Genomic DNA, 14,157 nt, shown 5'->3' with positions numbered 1-14,157 from the left:
TTGGGAAATACATATATTTGCTCTCTTGTTAAGTGCTTTATGAGAATATTGACTTTACTGATTTCTGAAGCAGCTGGTTAGCTTAGCTTAGTAAAAAGACAGAAAGCAGTGGGAGACAGTTTGCCTTACTCTTACTGGCACTTGTAAAGCTCACTAATGAGCATGTTATGCATTTTTTTTATTATTATTACTCTGTACAAAAACTGAAGTGTGAAAACAAAAAGTTGTGGTTTGACAAGGGGTTATGTGCTGATCTTCTGATCTAACTCAAGTGAGGTCAAAGTGAATAAAGCTATTTCCCATAATGTCCAGCAATTCCTTCAGTGTTTTACTCTCTGACTCTCAAGACCTCATGCAAAATTATGACTATTTTGAGAGGCAGTAATATGTGCTTTGTAATTTCAGGGAACACCAGGAGAACCAGGAAAACCTGGTCAGGATGGGAAACCGGTGAGTGGGTCACTGGGTGTGGACTGAATAATACCTCTGAAGGTGAAACTGACATTAATGATATTGTGCTCTCAAATTTTTCATTTTAATAAAGAGCATTATATAGTACTGGATTTCTTGTGTACATACAGTATGTAGTGAATATTTCTTTCAACAAGCTTGGTAAGTGTTTTTTTCTTATGAAAGCAACTATACATAGTGATATGTAATTTATAATATGGTAATGTTTTAGTCATTGATGATAGTGCTATTTAAACATTAGACAATCAGCACCTACTGACATTTTTAAAAATATCAAACCAGCAAGAATCCGGATCCCTTCAAAGGACATGTTAATGTTTCATCTTTTCCTTTATGATACCAGTAACAGTGACTACTAAAAGCTCAAATGCACTACTGTTGGAAAAGTCTGTACATCATAATTTTTTGTGTGGGTGCATGAATAAATGTGAAGAGAAAAGATATTGGATATTTCCTCACAGTTTATATTTTCCTTCCCTCCATGTTGGAGCAGGGCCTAGTAGGGCCCACTGGTCCTCCAGGGCAATCAGTGAGTAACCAGTAACCCAGCAAAGGGGTCTTTTCTTAGGCTTGACCTGCAGAGTAAAACCATTGGGTTGGCTGCAAGCACGAGGCCGATGGAGCTCTCCTTTCCCCTCCTTGGGCCGAGGCTTCACAGATCTTTAGACAGTAACCTTTTGCAGCTGTGCAGCTAACACCTCTCTCTCTAACTTCCTCTCTCTCTTCATCTCTGTCCATTTCCTTTTCTGTGTTGTCTGTTTCCCCTCCTCCAACACTGTTCTCCACCCACCTGCCCCCCCACCTTCCTGTCATCCACCTTCCTCTGTCTTTCAGGGCCTGCCTGGGTTCCCAGGAGTTCTAGGCAGACCGGTAGGTTCTCTGCTGTTGGCTGGCATGCTTGAGCTCTGGAGGAAGTAGGTTTGGGAGAACCTGTCCCTGTGGTATCAGATACAAGTGGGAGTCGACCAAAGCTGAGGGTTACCTGTGTGCTTTAGCTTAGACAGCTAGTAACATGAAATATGTACCTTATCTAACAACAGGAGACTAAAAAACCTATCATCAAATTGCACACACCATCACAAACCCTCCAGCAAATTTCACCACTTTAACCTCAATTTGTTTGTATTGGAAAAATCCTTTTGGGAACTGGGGTCTAAGATAGGAGTTAGACCTTGATTGGTTCCTCATGAAATATTAATCAAGACCACCTGTCCCCAAAGCATTCATATCAAACCAAAGAGTTGAATTTTGAAGTTGAATTTTAAATGTATAAAACCCCACAGATTTGTTGGAGATGAAAGGAAGTCAGCTGACATCCTGAGCTGAAGCTCTCATCAGGATCCAATCTACAGTAGTAGGGGGAGAATACTAAATCCAAAAAGTACTGTGTTGTCAATTTGCTTGAGTCTGCTTATCATGCATGCAGCTGTGCCTGCTGTCTGTTGTGTGCTTATTCCTTGCATAGGACTGATTTTTCAGTTTACCATGCGAGTGACTCTTTGTTGACTTTGTTGATCCTCTGTGTTCGTATCGTCCTACCTGTTGTCATGAGTCAGTCAGATGTTTATATGTGTATATATTTGTGTCTTCTAGAGAGAAGCTGCATGTCAATCAGTCTGTCCATATATTATTTATGTTGTCCAATGTTGAGTACATAAATGTGTGAACTCTTTTTATATGGCATATTTATGCTATAAATATGTCAAAGAAAGGAGTGTTTTGATATTGATATCAATATGAGCACATTATATCTCTCTATCTTTGTTTAGTCAACTTGTTACTGTCATATTTAATGACAAACATGGGTGGCACTTTGGATCTAACTCTCAACATGAAAACAAATATGTTTTGTCAAGATGTAAAAATGTACCTCATAAGTGTAGGTGTTTGTCGTATTTTACAATGAGTATATGTTTTGCTTACAGGGAAACCCAGGAGACCCTGGCATAAGGGGGCCAACTGTACGTATCACACATATCGAAGCATGCATACATATTCACACACTATTATTAACAATTAGCAACACCAGTTTACATGTTGATATGTGTTTTAAACAGGGTCCCATGGGTCCAAATGGCCCTCCAGGTCCACGGGGTGTAAAGGTGAGTCTTAACATTTCACTGTGCTACCCATTATTACATGTACTAATTCCTTTATTTGTTACTTGCTGGCCAAGGTCATAAAAAGTTTGTCTTTCACAGGGTGATAAAGGAGAACAGGGCATTGGTGCCGAGGTAAAGCAGCTACAATAGTATTTTACATCTCTTCAACAAGAGATTCCATTGTCCTAATACCAGGTCAAACAACAATTTAGATGGTAGCGTTGTATAACAGCTCAGCAGTGTGTGAGTTTGTTTCTCCTCTCTGCAGGGGCCTCCTGGTGCCCAGGGAAATGCAGGTCCACCAGGAACAACAGGTCCTCCAGGAGCTATAGTAAGTGTTACCATACATCACAGCGTCTCTTTAGGGAAAAGCTGCTTTCATGTTTTCTCATGAAATTCACTGGAAATCTCATGGTGTGTATCACATTGTGTTCCCCCATATCACTGTATTTATTTCTCCCTGCAGGGTCCACAGGGCCCTCCAGGACTGCCAGGGCAGGTGGTGAGTATGCAGTCCAGATCCAACTGCTACTGTTGCTGCACTGTGAAGCACAGTGAGGAAGTGTAAAATTTCAAAAAATGTTTTGAGCCTGAGGCTTTTCAGTTACAACTTAAACTGGGAAGGTAATTAAATGAAAATGCCAAAACAAACTTTCATTGATAAATGGCAGAATTTTAAAAAGCAGGTTACAGTACATTTGTGATTTGTTGAACCTTCAGCTGAAAACACTGACTTTGTTCTCACGACAACAACCAACACTTCTACCTCTGCTTTCTCATTTTCACACTGATTCTTCTTGTAAATTGTTGACTGTTTGTCTAATAATATCATAAGGAATTAATTAAAGTAGAAAGTAAAGAACTCATTATTGATATATAAGATATAAAATTTATTTATTTTTGAATCTATGTGAAATTTGTTTTAAACTTATTTTTTGGTATTATGTGAAATCTTCACAATCCATGTTTTTTCATCATTTGCATTTTGCATTTTAAAGTGACACAGAAGTGAAGACAGCTGCACAATGTTGAATAATTTGAAAACCCTTTAGTGCACCTAAATGTAAATGTAATTGCACATACTTGTTATTAATTGCATATTACATGTACTGATTTCGATCCTCCTCCTCAGGGTGAAGCAGGTAAACCTGGAGTCCCTGGGAGAGATGGGGTGCCTGGCAAAGAAGGAATACCTGGATTGCCAGGAAAGCAGGTGTGTGTGTGTCAGTATTTATGTTGTGTTATGTGTATATGTGGTGTGCACTGTGCTGTCTTTATCAGCTTCATCCTCAGTGTCATTTTGTAATTTGTTTCTCAGGGCATTGCTGGACCTCCAGGGCAGCACGGCTTAAAGGGAGAGCAAGGAGACAGTGGTCCTCCAGGAAAGGTGTGTTGTGGATGCTTTTATTGGTTATGATCCCAGCTACAGAATGATTTGCTGCCTGAAGTAATAAAAAAACCTCTCTGTAGTGCTATTATTAGCTTCCTACTGTGAGAGTTTTCATTTGATGCACAGCACTAGGTGGTCCTGTTCTGAGTCTTCCTGTAGCGGTTGTGGTCAGGCTGTTGTTGTTCTGAGACACATTTCTCCATAATTCTGCTACAAACTGTATTATAACAAAATATTAATATTTAATATCCAGCATAAGCATTACCTGCCATTTTTTGTGTTTGTTTGGTTGGTTGGTTGGTTGGTTAGTTTTTTTGAGTTGGCATTAGATTGTAATACAATAACTTATAACTCAATCTCCCCATGCAAGCTTTCTCAGTAGGATGTCCCTATGACTGTTATTGATTGACATTCAAAGAGTAAATTCTCTGGCACTTGCTGACCCTGTGCATTACAGTACAACTGCTCTTAGGACCCATCATTTATCAGGTATAATTTAACTAGTAGGAACTTTGAAATCATATGATACACTGTGTTCCAGTGTAGCTGATCCCATGTTCAGGTCAGGAGAACAATTGATTGGATTTCAATGAATTATTTTTGAATTTAACATTTCTCTCGATTAGATACAAGCATCAAGATTTTACTGTTTCTCAGGCCAAAACAGTCCGTCTCCTTGGTAGACTGCTCTCAGTCTCCAAAAGTAAACTACCTTAACAGGGACACTGAAATAATATTGCCTGGTAGTTGTTGGTATTTTAATGACTGCAGGCATCTGTTAATAGGGACTAGCTGTGCTTGACAAAGCCTGTGCCATTTCTGCCAATGAGGGTGTCAGTTAAGCCACATTTCACCCCAGTGAGACTGAAAATGACAGAGAAAGTCAGATAACTTTCTCTAAAAAGGGCTCATCACACATCCAAAAATTCTGTTCACATTTTATCAAATACATTTATTAGTCACTACTGCAGCCCGAGCCTTTGAAAAAGAATGCAGTCACTTGCTTGTAAACATGTGGAACTGTTTTAGAGATAAAATGTTAGTTTGGCAGCATGAAGAGCAGCGTAAAGTGTGCAGTAAAGCATCCAAAGCATGTTTATTCAATCAAGGAAACAAGTTGGTCACCCACACAAACAAAACATCCCACTATTTTCTCCTACTAGTTAAATTACACCTGATTAATGATGGGTCCTAAGAGCCAAAAGCAAAATCTTAGTAAAATGAAATACCTTAAATCAAGGCAATATGCTTGCATTTGTCTAACAAGATATTTTTTCTTAACGGGCAGTTTTTATGTCAGTGTGTTTTTGCTTGTTTCAAGCTTTTTTTAATATCTTAATAAGATACTAAAATTTGTTACTGAGATTTTATTACTCGTTCTGCTTGAAGCTAGAATTACCAGAATTATAAAGCAGCTTATTTTAAGTAATATTTCTCTCATTTTATTGCTTTTGTTTTTGTTTTGCAGTGTATCAGCTTTGCTTTGTTGTCATCTCGATAGAGTTTCTCTTATTTTTTGTTATTTCCAGAAGTGTTTGTTTCTTCACTCTACTTTTCTCCTTGGCAGTTATTGCTTGGAATACTATTTTGTTAGCAATATGTTGTAGTAGCAGGTAAACTGCTCTCACCCTCATGCTACCTAGATCACTAAGGTCACATCAGGTTGTAAGTTTTATCAGAGAAGCATGTGACATGTACCTATTAGGATCACAGCATGGTGCAGTGTCTGTAAGCCTCCAGACGTATTTTATTTTTGTAAAAAAACATAATTCTCATCATTGCCAGGAGCTTCAGACTGTTAGCAGTGTAGTTTCACTCTGCTGGTGAGACATGGCTGGAGAAAAAGACACAAAGATGGCGTTTACTTATGTGATACTCAGTATTCGCTGCCATCCCTGCTGTTTGTAATGCTGATACCAATTGTGACAAGCATCTCGAACAGCTCCCTCACTACTGACAGCCTCAGGTTCAGCGCCTTGGACAGAGCCACAGTGACACTGTCAATGAGTTCAGCAGTTTGATAAATAACCAGGCAACACATGTCCATCTGTTCAGCAGCTCCACCATTTGTTCTCACACACGTAGAAACACACACACACACACACACACACACACACACACACACACACACACACACACACCCAAATGAAGATGAAGTGACGTTGCATTTTTCAGCTTCACAGTTACACTGGACCTAGATAACAGAAATGTTTAAAGTGTTCTTAGATACAGCTGTAATTGTTTTTTGGTGTCAGCCCTGTGGAGTCCAAGAGCTGGGCTTCCAATTTGCTTCATTCATTCACTCTTGACCCAGACAACTTTTCTGGAAGTTGCCATTCTGACAAGAAATGCAGAAAAAATTGGGGAAACCAAGACATGGCTCTCGATAACAAAGTAACAAATTGTTCCTTGAATTAACCGTCACACAGCCTGGTGTTTCTTTCAGATATTGTCAAGAAGAACTGAATAGGCATCAGCCTCATTCAGATTAGAAAAGTTTAGATTTTCCAGCAGTCACCTTGCAGTCAGTGAAGTGTAATGGTTAAGTAGTAGGAGTTGTGCATTTGTCACTTGTCCTTGCTGAAGACATTAAGCCTCTTAATCTTTGAGAGATGGAAAAGCTAATGGTTGGGCTGATATGATGTTTGAATACCAAGGCTTTTAAGTGCACATTGACATCTTTTCATGACTAAGAGCCCACACTGTGCTGTACTGGTAATTACTATTATTTAACAATTTTTCTGCACTCTTACAGGGAGAGACTGGACCCCATGGACCCAAGGGAGAGAGGGTGAGTCATGATGATTGGCATTAACATGGAAGTAGCTACATTAACGCTGAATGAATGTAGATGCATAGTATATTCAATTAATGCAGCATGGTCTAGAAATGAAAAACATGTATATGAAGAAGTAGAACAGAGAAGCTGAATGCAGCTAACAGCTGTTTCCTTGTTCTGATTGATGCAGGGTCTACCTGGTTCTCCAGGCACGACTGGAGAGAGAGGTCCACTTGGGGAAAAGGTGAGTCTGACCAGACCATTAACACTGAAGGCTCAAACTCAGTAAATGACCCATGATGGTGTGAGAATGCTAAGTGCTTTCTCATTAAACCTGTGGTAACTACTGTCATTCAGGGTAACAGAGGAGACAAAGGTGCTGCTGGCATTAAAGGAGAAAGAGTGAGTATAATCATGCTGTAGATCAACACACATATTTAATGTTAACACAACTACATGATCACAGTGTGTTACCTGTCATCATGCTAGGGAGCAGCTGGTGAACAAGGAGAGCCAGGAGAAGACGTGAGTAACCTTTTCATGGTTTGGTTTCAGAGTGAGATGTGTTAAATGTTGTCTCTCATGTATACAGTTTTGTTGTTTATGCATTATTCTTAAAAATGGTAATACTACATTATCATCGATCAGTTAAGGTTTAAGGTAAACATTACAGTATATTTACTATTATTTATCAGGGTTTAAGTCAAAATATTATGTTTAAATACCTGTTCCTTTTATGTTTTCCTGAACTTTTGAAGAGCTAAACCAACTGCATCATTTAACATCCTTGATAAACATTATTTTGTGAACTCAATATTACAGCCACAAAATGGGTTGCTTGTTCTTATCGTAACAATGTGAGTAACTACACTAAGTCAACATCCTGCTCAGATTTTATATAAAAATTATTGTGTGTGGCACTTTGATATTTAGCGTGTTTCTGTTTTGAAGGTCTTTGCAGTAATTGGCTCTGAATGGAAGCTTTACTCAACATACTTAAACTTAAACTTCTGTTCTAGTGGCATGACAATCCTACAAATGTAATGTCAATATATAATCATTCACATAAATAAAATTAGTTTTTCCCTTTTTTATCGCACATTTTAAACTAGAATTATTTCCCAGACCAATTATTTAATCTTACCTTAATCAACCATTTTTCTATCACGGTGTGATTAAAGTCTCTAGATCTTCAATCTAAAAGTGTTAAAACTGTGATTGAGCCTAATCTCCTCTGAGACTGGAGTTTTTGATAATTTATTGTCCAAGAGGTTAACGAGACATGTTAACTGTAATGACAACCACAGCGTTGACAGTACACACCAATACTGATGGAATGTGTCTTCATTAGCATAATAATGAATGCCAAACTGATATTTTGGGGACATGCGAAACATTTGCAACAGTATTTAAATGAACAGGAAAATCTGCATTTTATTATTATTAATACTGAGAAAAATATTTTTGTTTTCTTTTCAATAATGGTTCATTGATGTGGGTCTTTAAAAAAAATCCCAAAAAGATCAATCTTCTTTTCACACCCTCTTTGTTTTTCACTCAGGGGGCACAGGGATCTCCTGGGCCTAAAGGAGATAAGGTGAGCTTTTGCTGTGCGTTTTATTAATTCACCTGAATTGTAGCAAACTCTGTGTCACAGATATGACAAAATGTGTGTTACAGGGAGAGAAGGGCATAGGACAGTCAGGTCCTCCTGGTCTGGTCGGCCCGCCTGGTTTAAAGGTGAGTAACAGCATGTGGTGCAGCAGAGGATGATTTGTGTATTTACCTCTAATCAACTAGAGCAGTTTGCTGGACTTGCTACAGGTCAAAATCAAACTGTGACTGCGTTTCAGGGGGATCCAGGCCTTCCTGGCCCAGCTGGTCCTCCAGGGCTCCAGGGGAAGACTGGTAATCCCGGGCTACCTGGCCAGAGAGGAGAAACTGGACAACCAGGACCTCCAGGACAAGTGGGAGAGAGGGTCAGTGGAGCTGCTGTTCACATAATACTTTGTGCTTTTAATCTCTGTGATGTGATTTTCAACTACTGAGTTTAACTTTCAGGGTCTTCAAGGCTTTCCAGGCCGTGCAGGAAATGCTGGAGCTCCTGGTCCTCCTGGACCTCCTGGAGAGGCTGTAAGTTTAAATCCAGGTTTTGTTAAACTGAGATAAGTAGTTAGGTTCAGGAGAGAGTTGACATTTGATCCTGCTGGACATGTGGATTGTTGTGTGACGTCAGGTTGGAACATGTAAATTGGTGGGAGGTTTGATCTCTCTTACAGTTTAATGCTAAATCTCTGGCACCTCTGGGCAAATTACATATTTCATTGATTTTTGAAGCAAAAAGAAGTAACAACCCCTGCAGCAAAGAGATATTGAAAGATGAGACGTTCTTCAAATGTTAATGCACTGTTACTTTGTATGCCTCTGTGCTGGCAACAGCTGTGGCCTAAGGCCTTTATGATTTCGGGTTGTCAGTCAGTGCTGTAAATGTCCACTTGGACTCAACAATGAACTGAATACAATTTGTTGGTTCCAAGGTCAAAGGTCACTGTGACCTCTTAACTGGTTGAGAGGTCACTGCTAACAGATGACTGGTTGGCGGAGGCTTACAACTGCAAGGCGGTAATTCTAGTTATTCCATGAACTAAGCCAGTACTTAACTTACGAAGAGCCTTTGCATAGAACTATTTAAAAATAGGGTATATATATATATATATATATATATAGGTATATATTAAATCAGGTTTAAGGTAATCTGTCTGAGAGAGAAGAGGAAGAACAGGAACAGATGTAATTTCTGATTTTATGATCAATATCTTGTTTTCTAGGGCTCTCCTGGTACCAAAGGTCCCAAAGGAGACAAGGTGACCATCCAAGCCAACACATATTTCAGTCTACCTGCTTAAATGTTAATGTATTTTTTTTGAAGGGTATACATATTATTTCTGTTGCCAGGGGCAAGATGGTGTTGGTGTCCCTGGTTCCAGAGGAGAGAGAGGAGAAAAGGGGACCAGAGTAAGACATTACACTGCTTATATCACTGAAATTGTGATTTAATATGAACTTGCCTCAGGAGGACAGAAACTAACACTGACATGCTTGTGTGTCTTCTTTTGTCCATCATGTTGTAGGGCGAGGATGGTCTTCCTGGATTGGATGGGGAGAGAGGGCCAACAGTAAATATCAAGTGTTTTGTTTTTTAATCCACCACTCAGGAACATGACATATATCAACTGAGTGTTTCAACCAGAGCTTTCAGCATCTCTTTCAGGGTTCTTTTTTCAAAATGCCTGATCCACCACAAGTCATAAAGGGAAAAGCAACTGAATAAAAAATATATATTTTTTTAATTTATGACCATGTGGTTATTTTGGAAGAGCTAGTACTTACAAGGACATATTGCATTTCTTACACTGTCAACTAATTATACTGTTGGTCTTCCCTGAGTGTTTTATTTAATTTAGTGTATTATTTAAAAGCTATTTTGACAGAAGTCTGATCTACCTGTGATCACTGTTTAATCAGGCTTTAAACCTGACATGCTTAACAAAGGAGAAGTCGCTTAGGCATTGAAATATGCATGGTTGTTGTTGTTTTTTGTGGAGTCATATATAATGGAGTGTGTGTTTCTGTGTTCATCAGGGTCCCCCAGGGGTCCGTGGGGTTCAGGGAGAGAAGGTGAATAATACCTGTACTTTTCACATTTTTATGTGTGATTGTTCTTGTGGCCATCAAACAGGCTGCTGGGGTCTGGCAGCATGTAGTTCCTACAGCAGCTAATATAGCTGCATCCCCTGAGCTTTCTGCTCATGTAAAGCAGTGAATTAAACTGACATGCCTGAATGAAACATTTCTATCTCAATCCTTTTTTTTTTCAGGGAAACATTGGACTGCAAGGTGACAAAGGAGAGAAGGTGTGTGCATTTTAATATCTAATAAGCTCTATTTCTGCTCACTCTTTTTCTGCTTCTGTTGCTTGTTATTTGTTTATATTGGTAAAGACAACAGTGACACAGAAATGGAGAGAGAGGAAAATCAGACATTTTGTGTTGACAGTGGCTGTTTTGAAAGAACTCTTTCAAGAGATTTATTGTGTTGTGAGCAGGAGGAAGACATGAATACAGACAATGTTAATGTGACACTATAAGTAGCACAGCTTAAGAAATAGGCAACAAGATAGAATATTGTGTGTTGATGTTTTGGCTCTGGGGGTGAAGCCACATGTTTACAGCTGTACTGTCACTCACAGGGGGACACTGTGCTGGTGGGCGGACCTGCTGGAGAAAAGGGCAACAAAGGAGAAACAGTCAGTGAACACTTGGAAGTGTCAAACTGTTTATTATAGTTAAATCCTGTCTTAGGTTATATGTTATTGTTCTTATGTGTTTGGTTTGTATTTCAGGGTGACAGAGGACCCAAAGGTGTGCAGGGAGAAAAAGGGGTGAAGGGTCAAGAGGGACCCCCAGGGGAGCAGGTAAATTTAGGACAGAGGTGGTAGTTTCAGAGCTGCTACTTATCCTTTTCATTTTTGGGTTATCTCTGTTAATTATATTCCTGAGGAATCAACTAAATGCTTAGAGTAGAAAATGTTTGTAAATAGTAACAGTTGCCTGAGTGAATATCCAGAAGCCTATATTGACATTGTTTGTTTTGTCCAAACAGCTGTCCAAAACATAAAGATACAAAAAATTCCAGTATATAAAGCCACAGGATTCAGTGCATTTTAAGTTGAAAACCAGCAAATATTTCATAATTGATATAAAATATCAACGTGTATATATCTGTATATGTGTGCACTTGACATCAGGGTCTGAGGGGAGAGCCAGGAGAAGGAGGATCAACTGGATTCCCAGGTGCCCGTGGCCCTGGTGGACAGAAGGCGAGTGACATTGTGCATGGATGCTAATTGTGATTAAATCAGTGTCATAATTAATACCAAAGCCAGTCAGTAGTCAGTGCAGGTAATAATTTCACCACTGTAATTACTGTCATTCTGTTTCTTCTCTGCAGGGTGAAGCCGGTCAACCTGGAGTTCCTGGTGAAATGGTCTGAACTTTTCCTTCCTTCCAAATACAGTTTCTTTATTTTCTGTGTGTGGTTGTCTCTCTTTAGTGTACAGAACTGGAGAGGATTTCTGTTTTTTCTTCCAGGGTTTACCAGGAAAAAATGGGCTGCCAGGGAATAAGGGGGCGAAGGGAGAGATCGGTATCGTAGGAATGAGAGGATTAAAGGTATTTTCAATATTGTGTGTGTGCATGAGACACAGTGTTTATTCATTCTGTGTGGTTTCAACCTTGGAGCGTCTTTCACAGGTCACAGTCACAACCCATTAATAGCATAAAATTGATATGATTGCAGAGGATTAATACAAATTGCGTCACAAATATCCATGCAGAATATTTGCTTTCACTCAACATTACTGTATGATTATTAATACCTCAAAATGGGGGTTTGCTTGCTTCTTGATAGAATTACCATTTTCTTTCCGTCACCTAAATCATTCATTTGAATTTGGTTTGAATCACTGAACTAATCAAAGATGTAGGTGATGATCTAGAGGTGTGGAGACTAGTTTTCATAATAATAATAATAATAATAATAATAATAATAGTAGTAGTATTAGTATATCAACAAAATCCACCTACCAGAGACTAAAGCTTGCTAATTAACATATGTTTAATTCATAGGTATGATTAATATAAGAACTACAGTTCACTGTTTTAGGGGAAGTTATGTGCTAGACTATTTCTTGGCCTGGACCAGTAACTTCCTGGAGACTCCCCTGGATGACTGGCAACCTGTCCTCGCCAAGAAATAGTCAGGCACATAATGTCCTTTAAAGAGGTGAAATTTCATTTTTACACGTCAGTTTTTGTACAGATAAAACAAACAAGATATTGTGTGATTGAAAGTTTTGGTAGATGGATTTTGTTATCTTTTGATGGAACCTTTGCTAGCTATTTCCACCTGTTTACAGCCTTTATGCTAAGCTAAGCTAACTGGCTACTGGCTATTACTTCATAGTTAGAGTAAAGAAATGAGAGTAGTATTGATAATAATGTCAAAACATTCCTTTAGAAGTTCAGTCCATTTATGTGGTGGAAGGCAGTGTCTCCAGTATCACAAGTTATCCAGTCCTGCGCGCTGGTCTGGTGAAGAGTCATTTGAAGAAGTCATCTGAGAGGACGTATGGGATAGTGAGGCAGCTTTAGTAGGATACATTTAGAAATAAAAAAATATAGTATGGAGTTCTCTTCTTGTTTCAAGTGAGGACCAGCCTACTGTTTGATGTAGTACATAGTGAGGGGAGAGATATTTATCTAATATAATGAAGTGCGAGGCAGAATATTAAACTGGATCAAGGTGTTTTAAAGTAGAATGAGCAGTACAGGAGTACAGGGTATCTCCTTCCCACTAGTACCACCACTAGTTCATTTTCTGTGTAGATAATACTCAAACTCTTACTGTTTCTCTGTAATAAAGTTTTAGGAATTCCTAGCAAGCCTAAAAGTCTAAAAGAGAAACCATGTTCAAAATGTCCTTTATGCACACCTAAGCATACTGTATATCTGAAGATACTACCAGTGTGTTATCAAATGTGCAATCAGAAACATGGATTTTAATGGCTGGAGCAGATCACCTTGTCCCTCTCTGAGTTCTCTACAGCTGTATTGCCACTTATCTTGCTTTTAGTTGTCATTATTGTCTGAACACCCATCATCAAGAAAAGGATAGCACCCAGTTCTGTGTCATATCCGCTGTTGTTGGGAACTTGTTGCACAGGGTGTTTTATGTTCACTGTATGTGGAAGTGCTTGTTCATGTGATCCAGCCTGAGTGGTGTCTCAAAGGACTGTCTTTATATAGATGAGCTCTCTGTCTGGCTGGTTTGGTGCATTTTGCCCCTGTCTGACTCATGAGCATCTTCACGTCTGTGTCAATGATGAACGTATGTGTTTCCAGGGTGACCGAGGATCCAAGGGGGAATGTGGAGATCCTGGACTCAAAGGCAAGCAGGTGAGATCGGGACAGACAGGAAAAATTAGATGTGGTGGGAGAAAGATGACAAGAAATGACTAAGAATGACAAAAGTGGTTTAATGATAATTTGATCAAATGTTAAACTTAGATTAAATGAGTCAGAATTGTGTGACTCATATTTTATCTTGTAAGTAAAATGAATGAATGAATGTCTTTGTGTTCAGGGGGAACCTGGTATTAATGGACGACCAGGCAAAGCAGGAAAACAAGGTGAAAAGGTATGACCCATATCTGTAGAAAAACAGGCATCATATGGTATATGATATCTCTCTGTGTTTCAGTCATTATCTGATGTGCTCTCTGTGTTTTCCAGGGAGCTATCGGACTTCATGGTGTTCCTGGGACCCCTGGAAAAGAGGGGCTAGTCGGCCCTAAG

At 39.1% G+C, this 14,157-nt stretch overlaps 1 protein-coding gene across 1 annotated transcript in view; it reads left to right on the top strand.

Annotated features, from left to right (window-relative positions):
- Positions 1-14,157, top strand: part of col7a1 (collagen, type VII, alpha 1) — a 52,461-nt gene that overhangs the window by 34,576 nt on the left and 3,728 nt on the right. The window contains 30 exon segments of the mRNA XM_051074617.1: positions 406-450; positions 1,306-1,341; positions 2,397-2,432; positions 2,529-2,573; positions 2,673-2,705; positions 2,842-2,904; positions 3,040-3,075; positions 3,706-3,786; positions 3,892-3,960; positions 6,719-6,754; positions 6,933-6,986; positions 7,100-7,144; positions 7,232-7,267; positions 8,304-8,339; positions 8,423-8,482; positions 8,596-8,721; positions 8,804-8,875; positions 9,571-9,606; positions 9,698-9,757; positions 9,874-9,918; positions 10,385-10,420; positions 10,621-10,656; positions 10,992-11,048; positions 11,145-11,216; positions 11,550-11,621; positions 11,753-11,788; positions 11,893-11,973; positions 13,705-13,758; positions 13,946-13,999; positions 14,095-14,157. Of these exon segments, the coding sequence (XP_050930574.1) occupies positions 406-450; positions 1,306-1,341; positions 2,397-2,432; positions 2,529-2,573; positions 2,673-2,705; positions 2,842-2,904; positions 3,040-3,075; positions 3,706-3,786; positions 3,892-3,960; positions 6,719-6,754; positions 6,933-6,986; positions 7,100-7,144; positions 7,232-7,267; positions 8,304-8,339; positions 8,423-8,482; positions 8,596-8,721; positions 8,804-8,875; positions 9,571-9,606; positions 9,698-9,757; positions 9,874-9,918; positions 10,385-10,420; positions 10,621-10,656; positions 10,992-11,048; positions 11,145-11,216; positions 11,550-11,621; positions 11,753-11,788; positions 11,893-11,973; positions 13,705-13,758; positions 13,946-13,999; positions 14,095-14,157 (1,611 nt within the window).

Source organism: Lates calcarifer, linkage group LG12 (assembly GCF_001640805.2).
Source record: "Lates calcarifer isolate ASB-BC8 linkage group LG12, TLL_Latcal_v3, whole genome shotgun sequence".
Classification (NCBI taxonomy): domain Eukaryota; kingdom Metazoa; phylum Chordata; class Actinopteri; family Centropomidae; genus Lates; species Lates calcarifer.
Note: the sequence above shows the minus strand (reverse complement) of the source record. Positions and strands in the feature narration are given on the sequence as shown.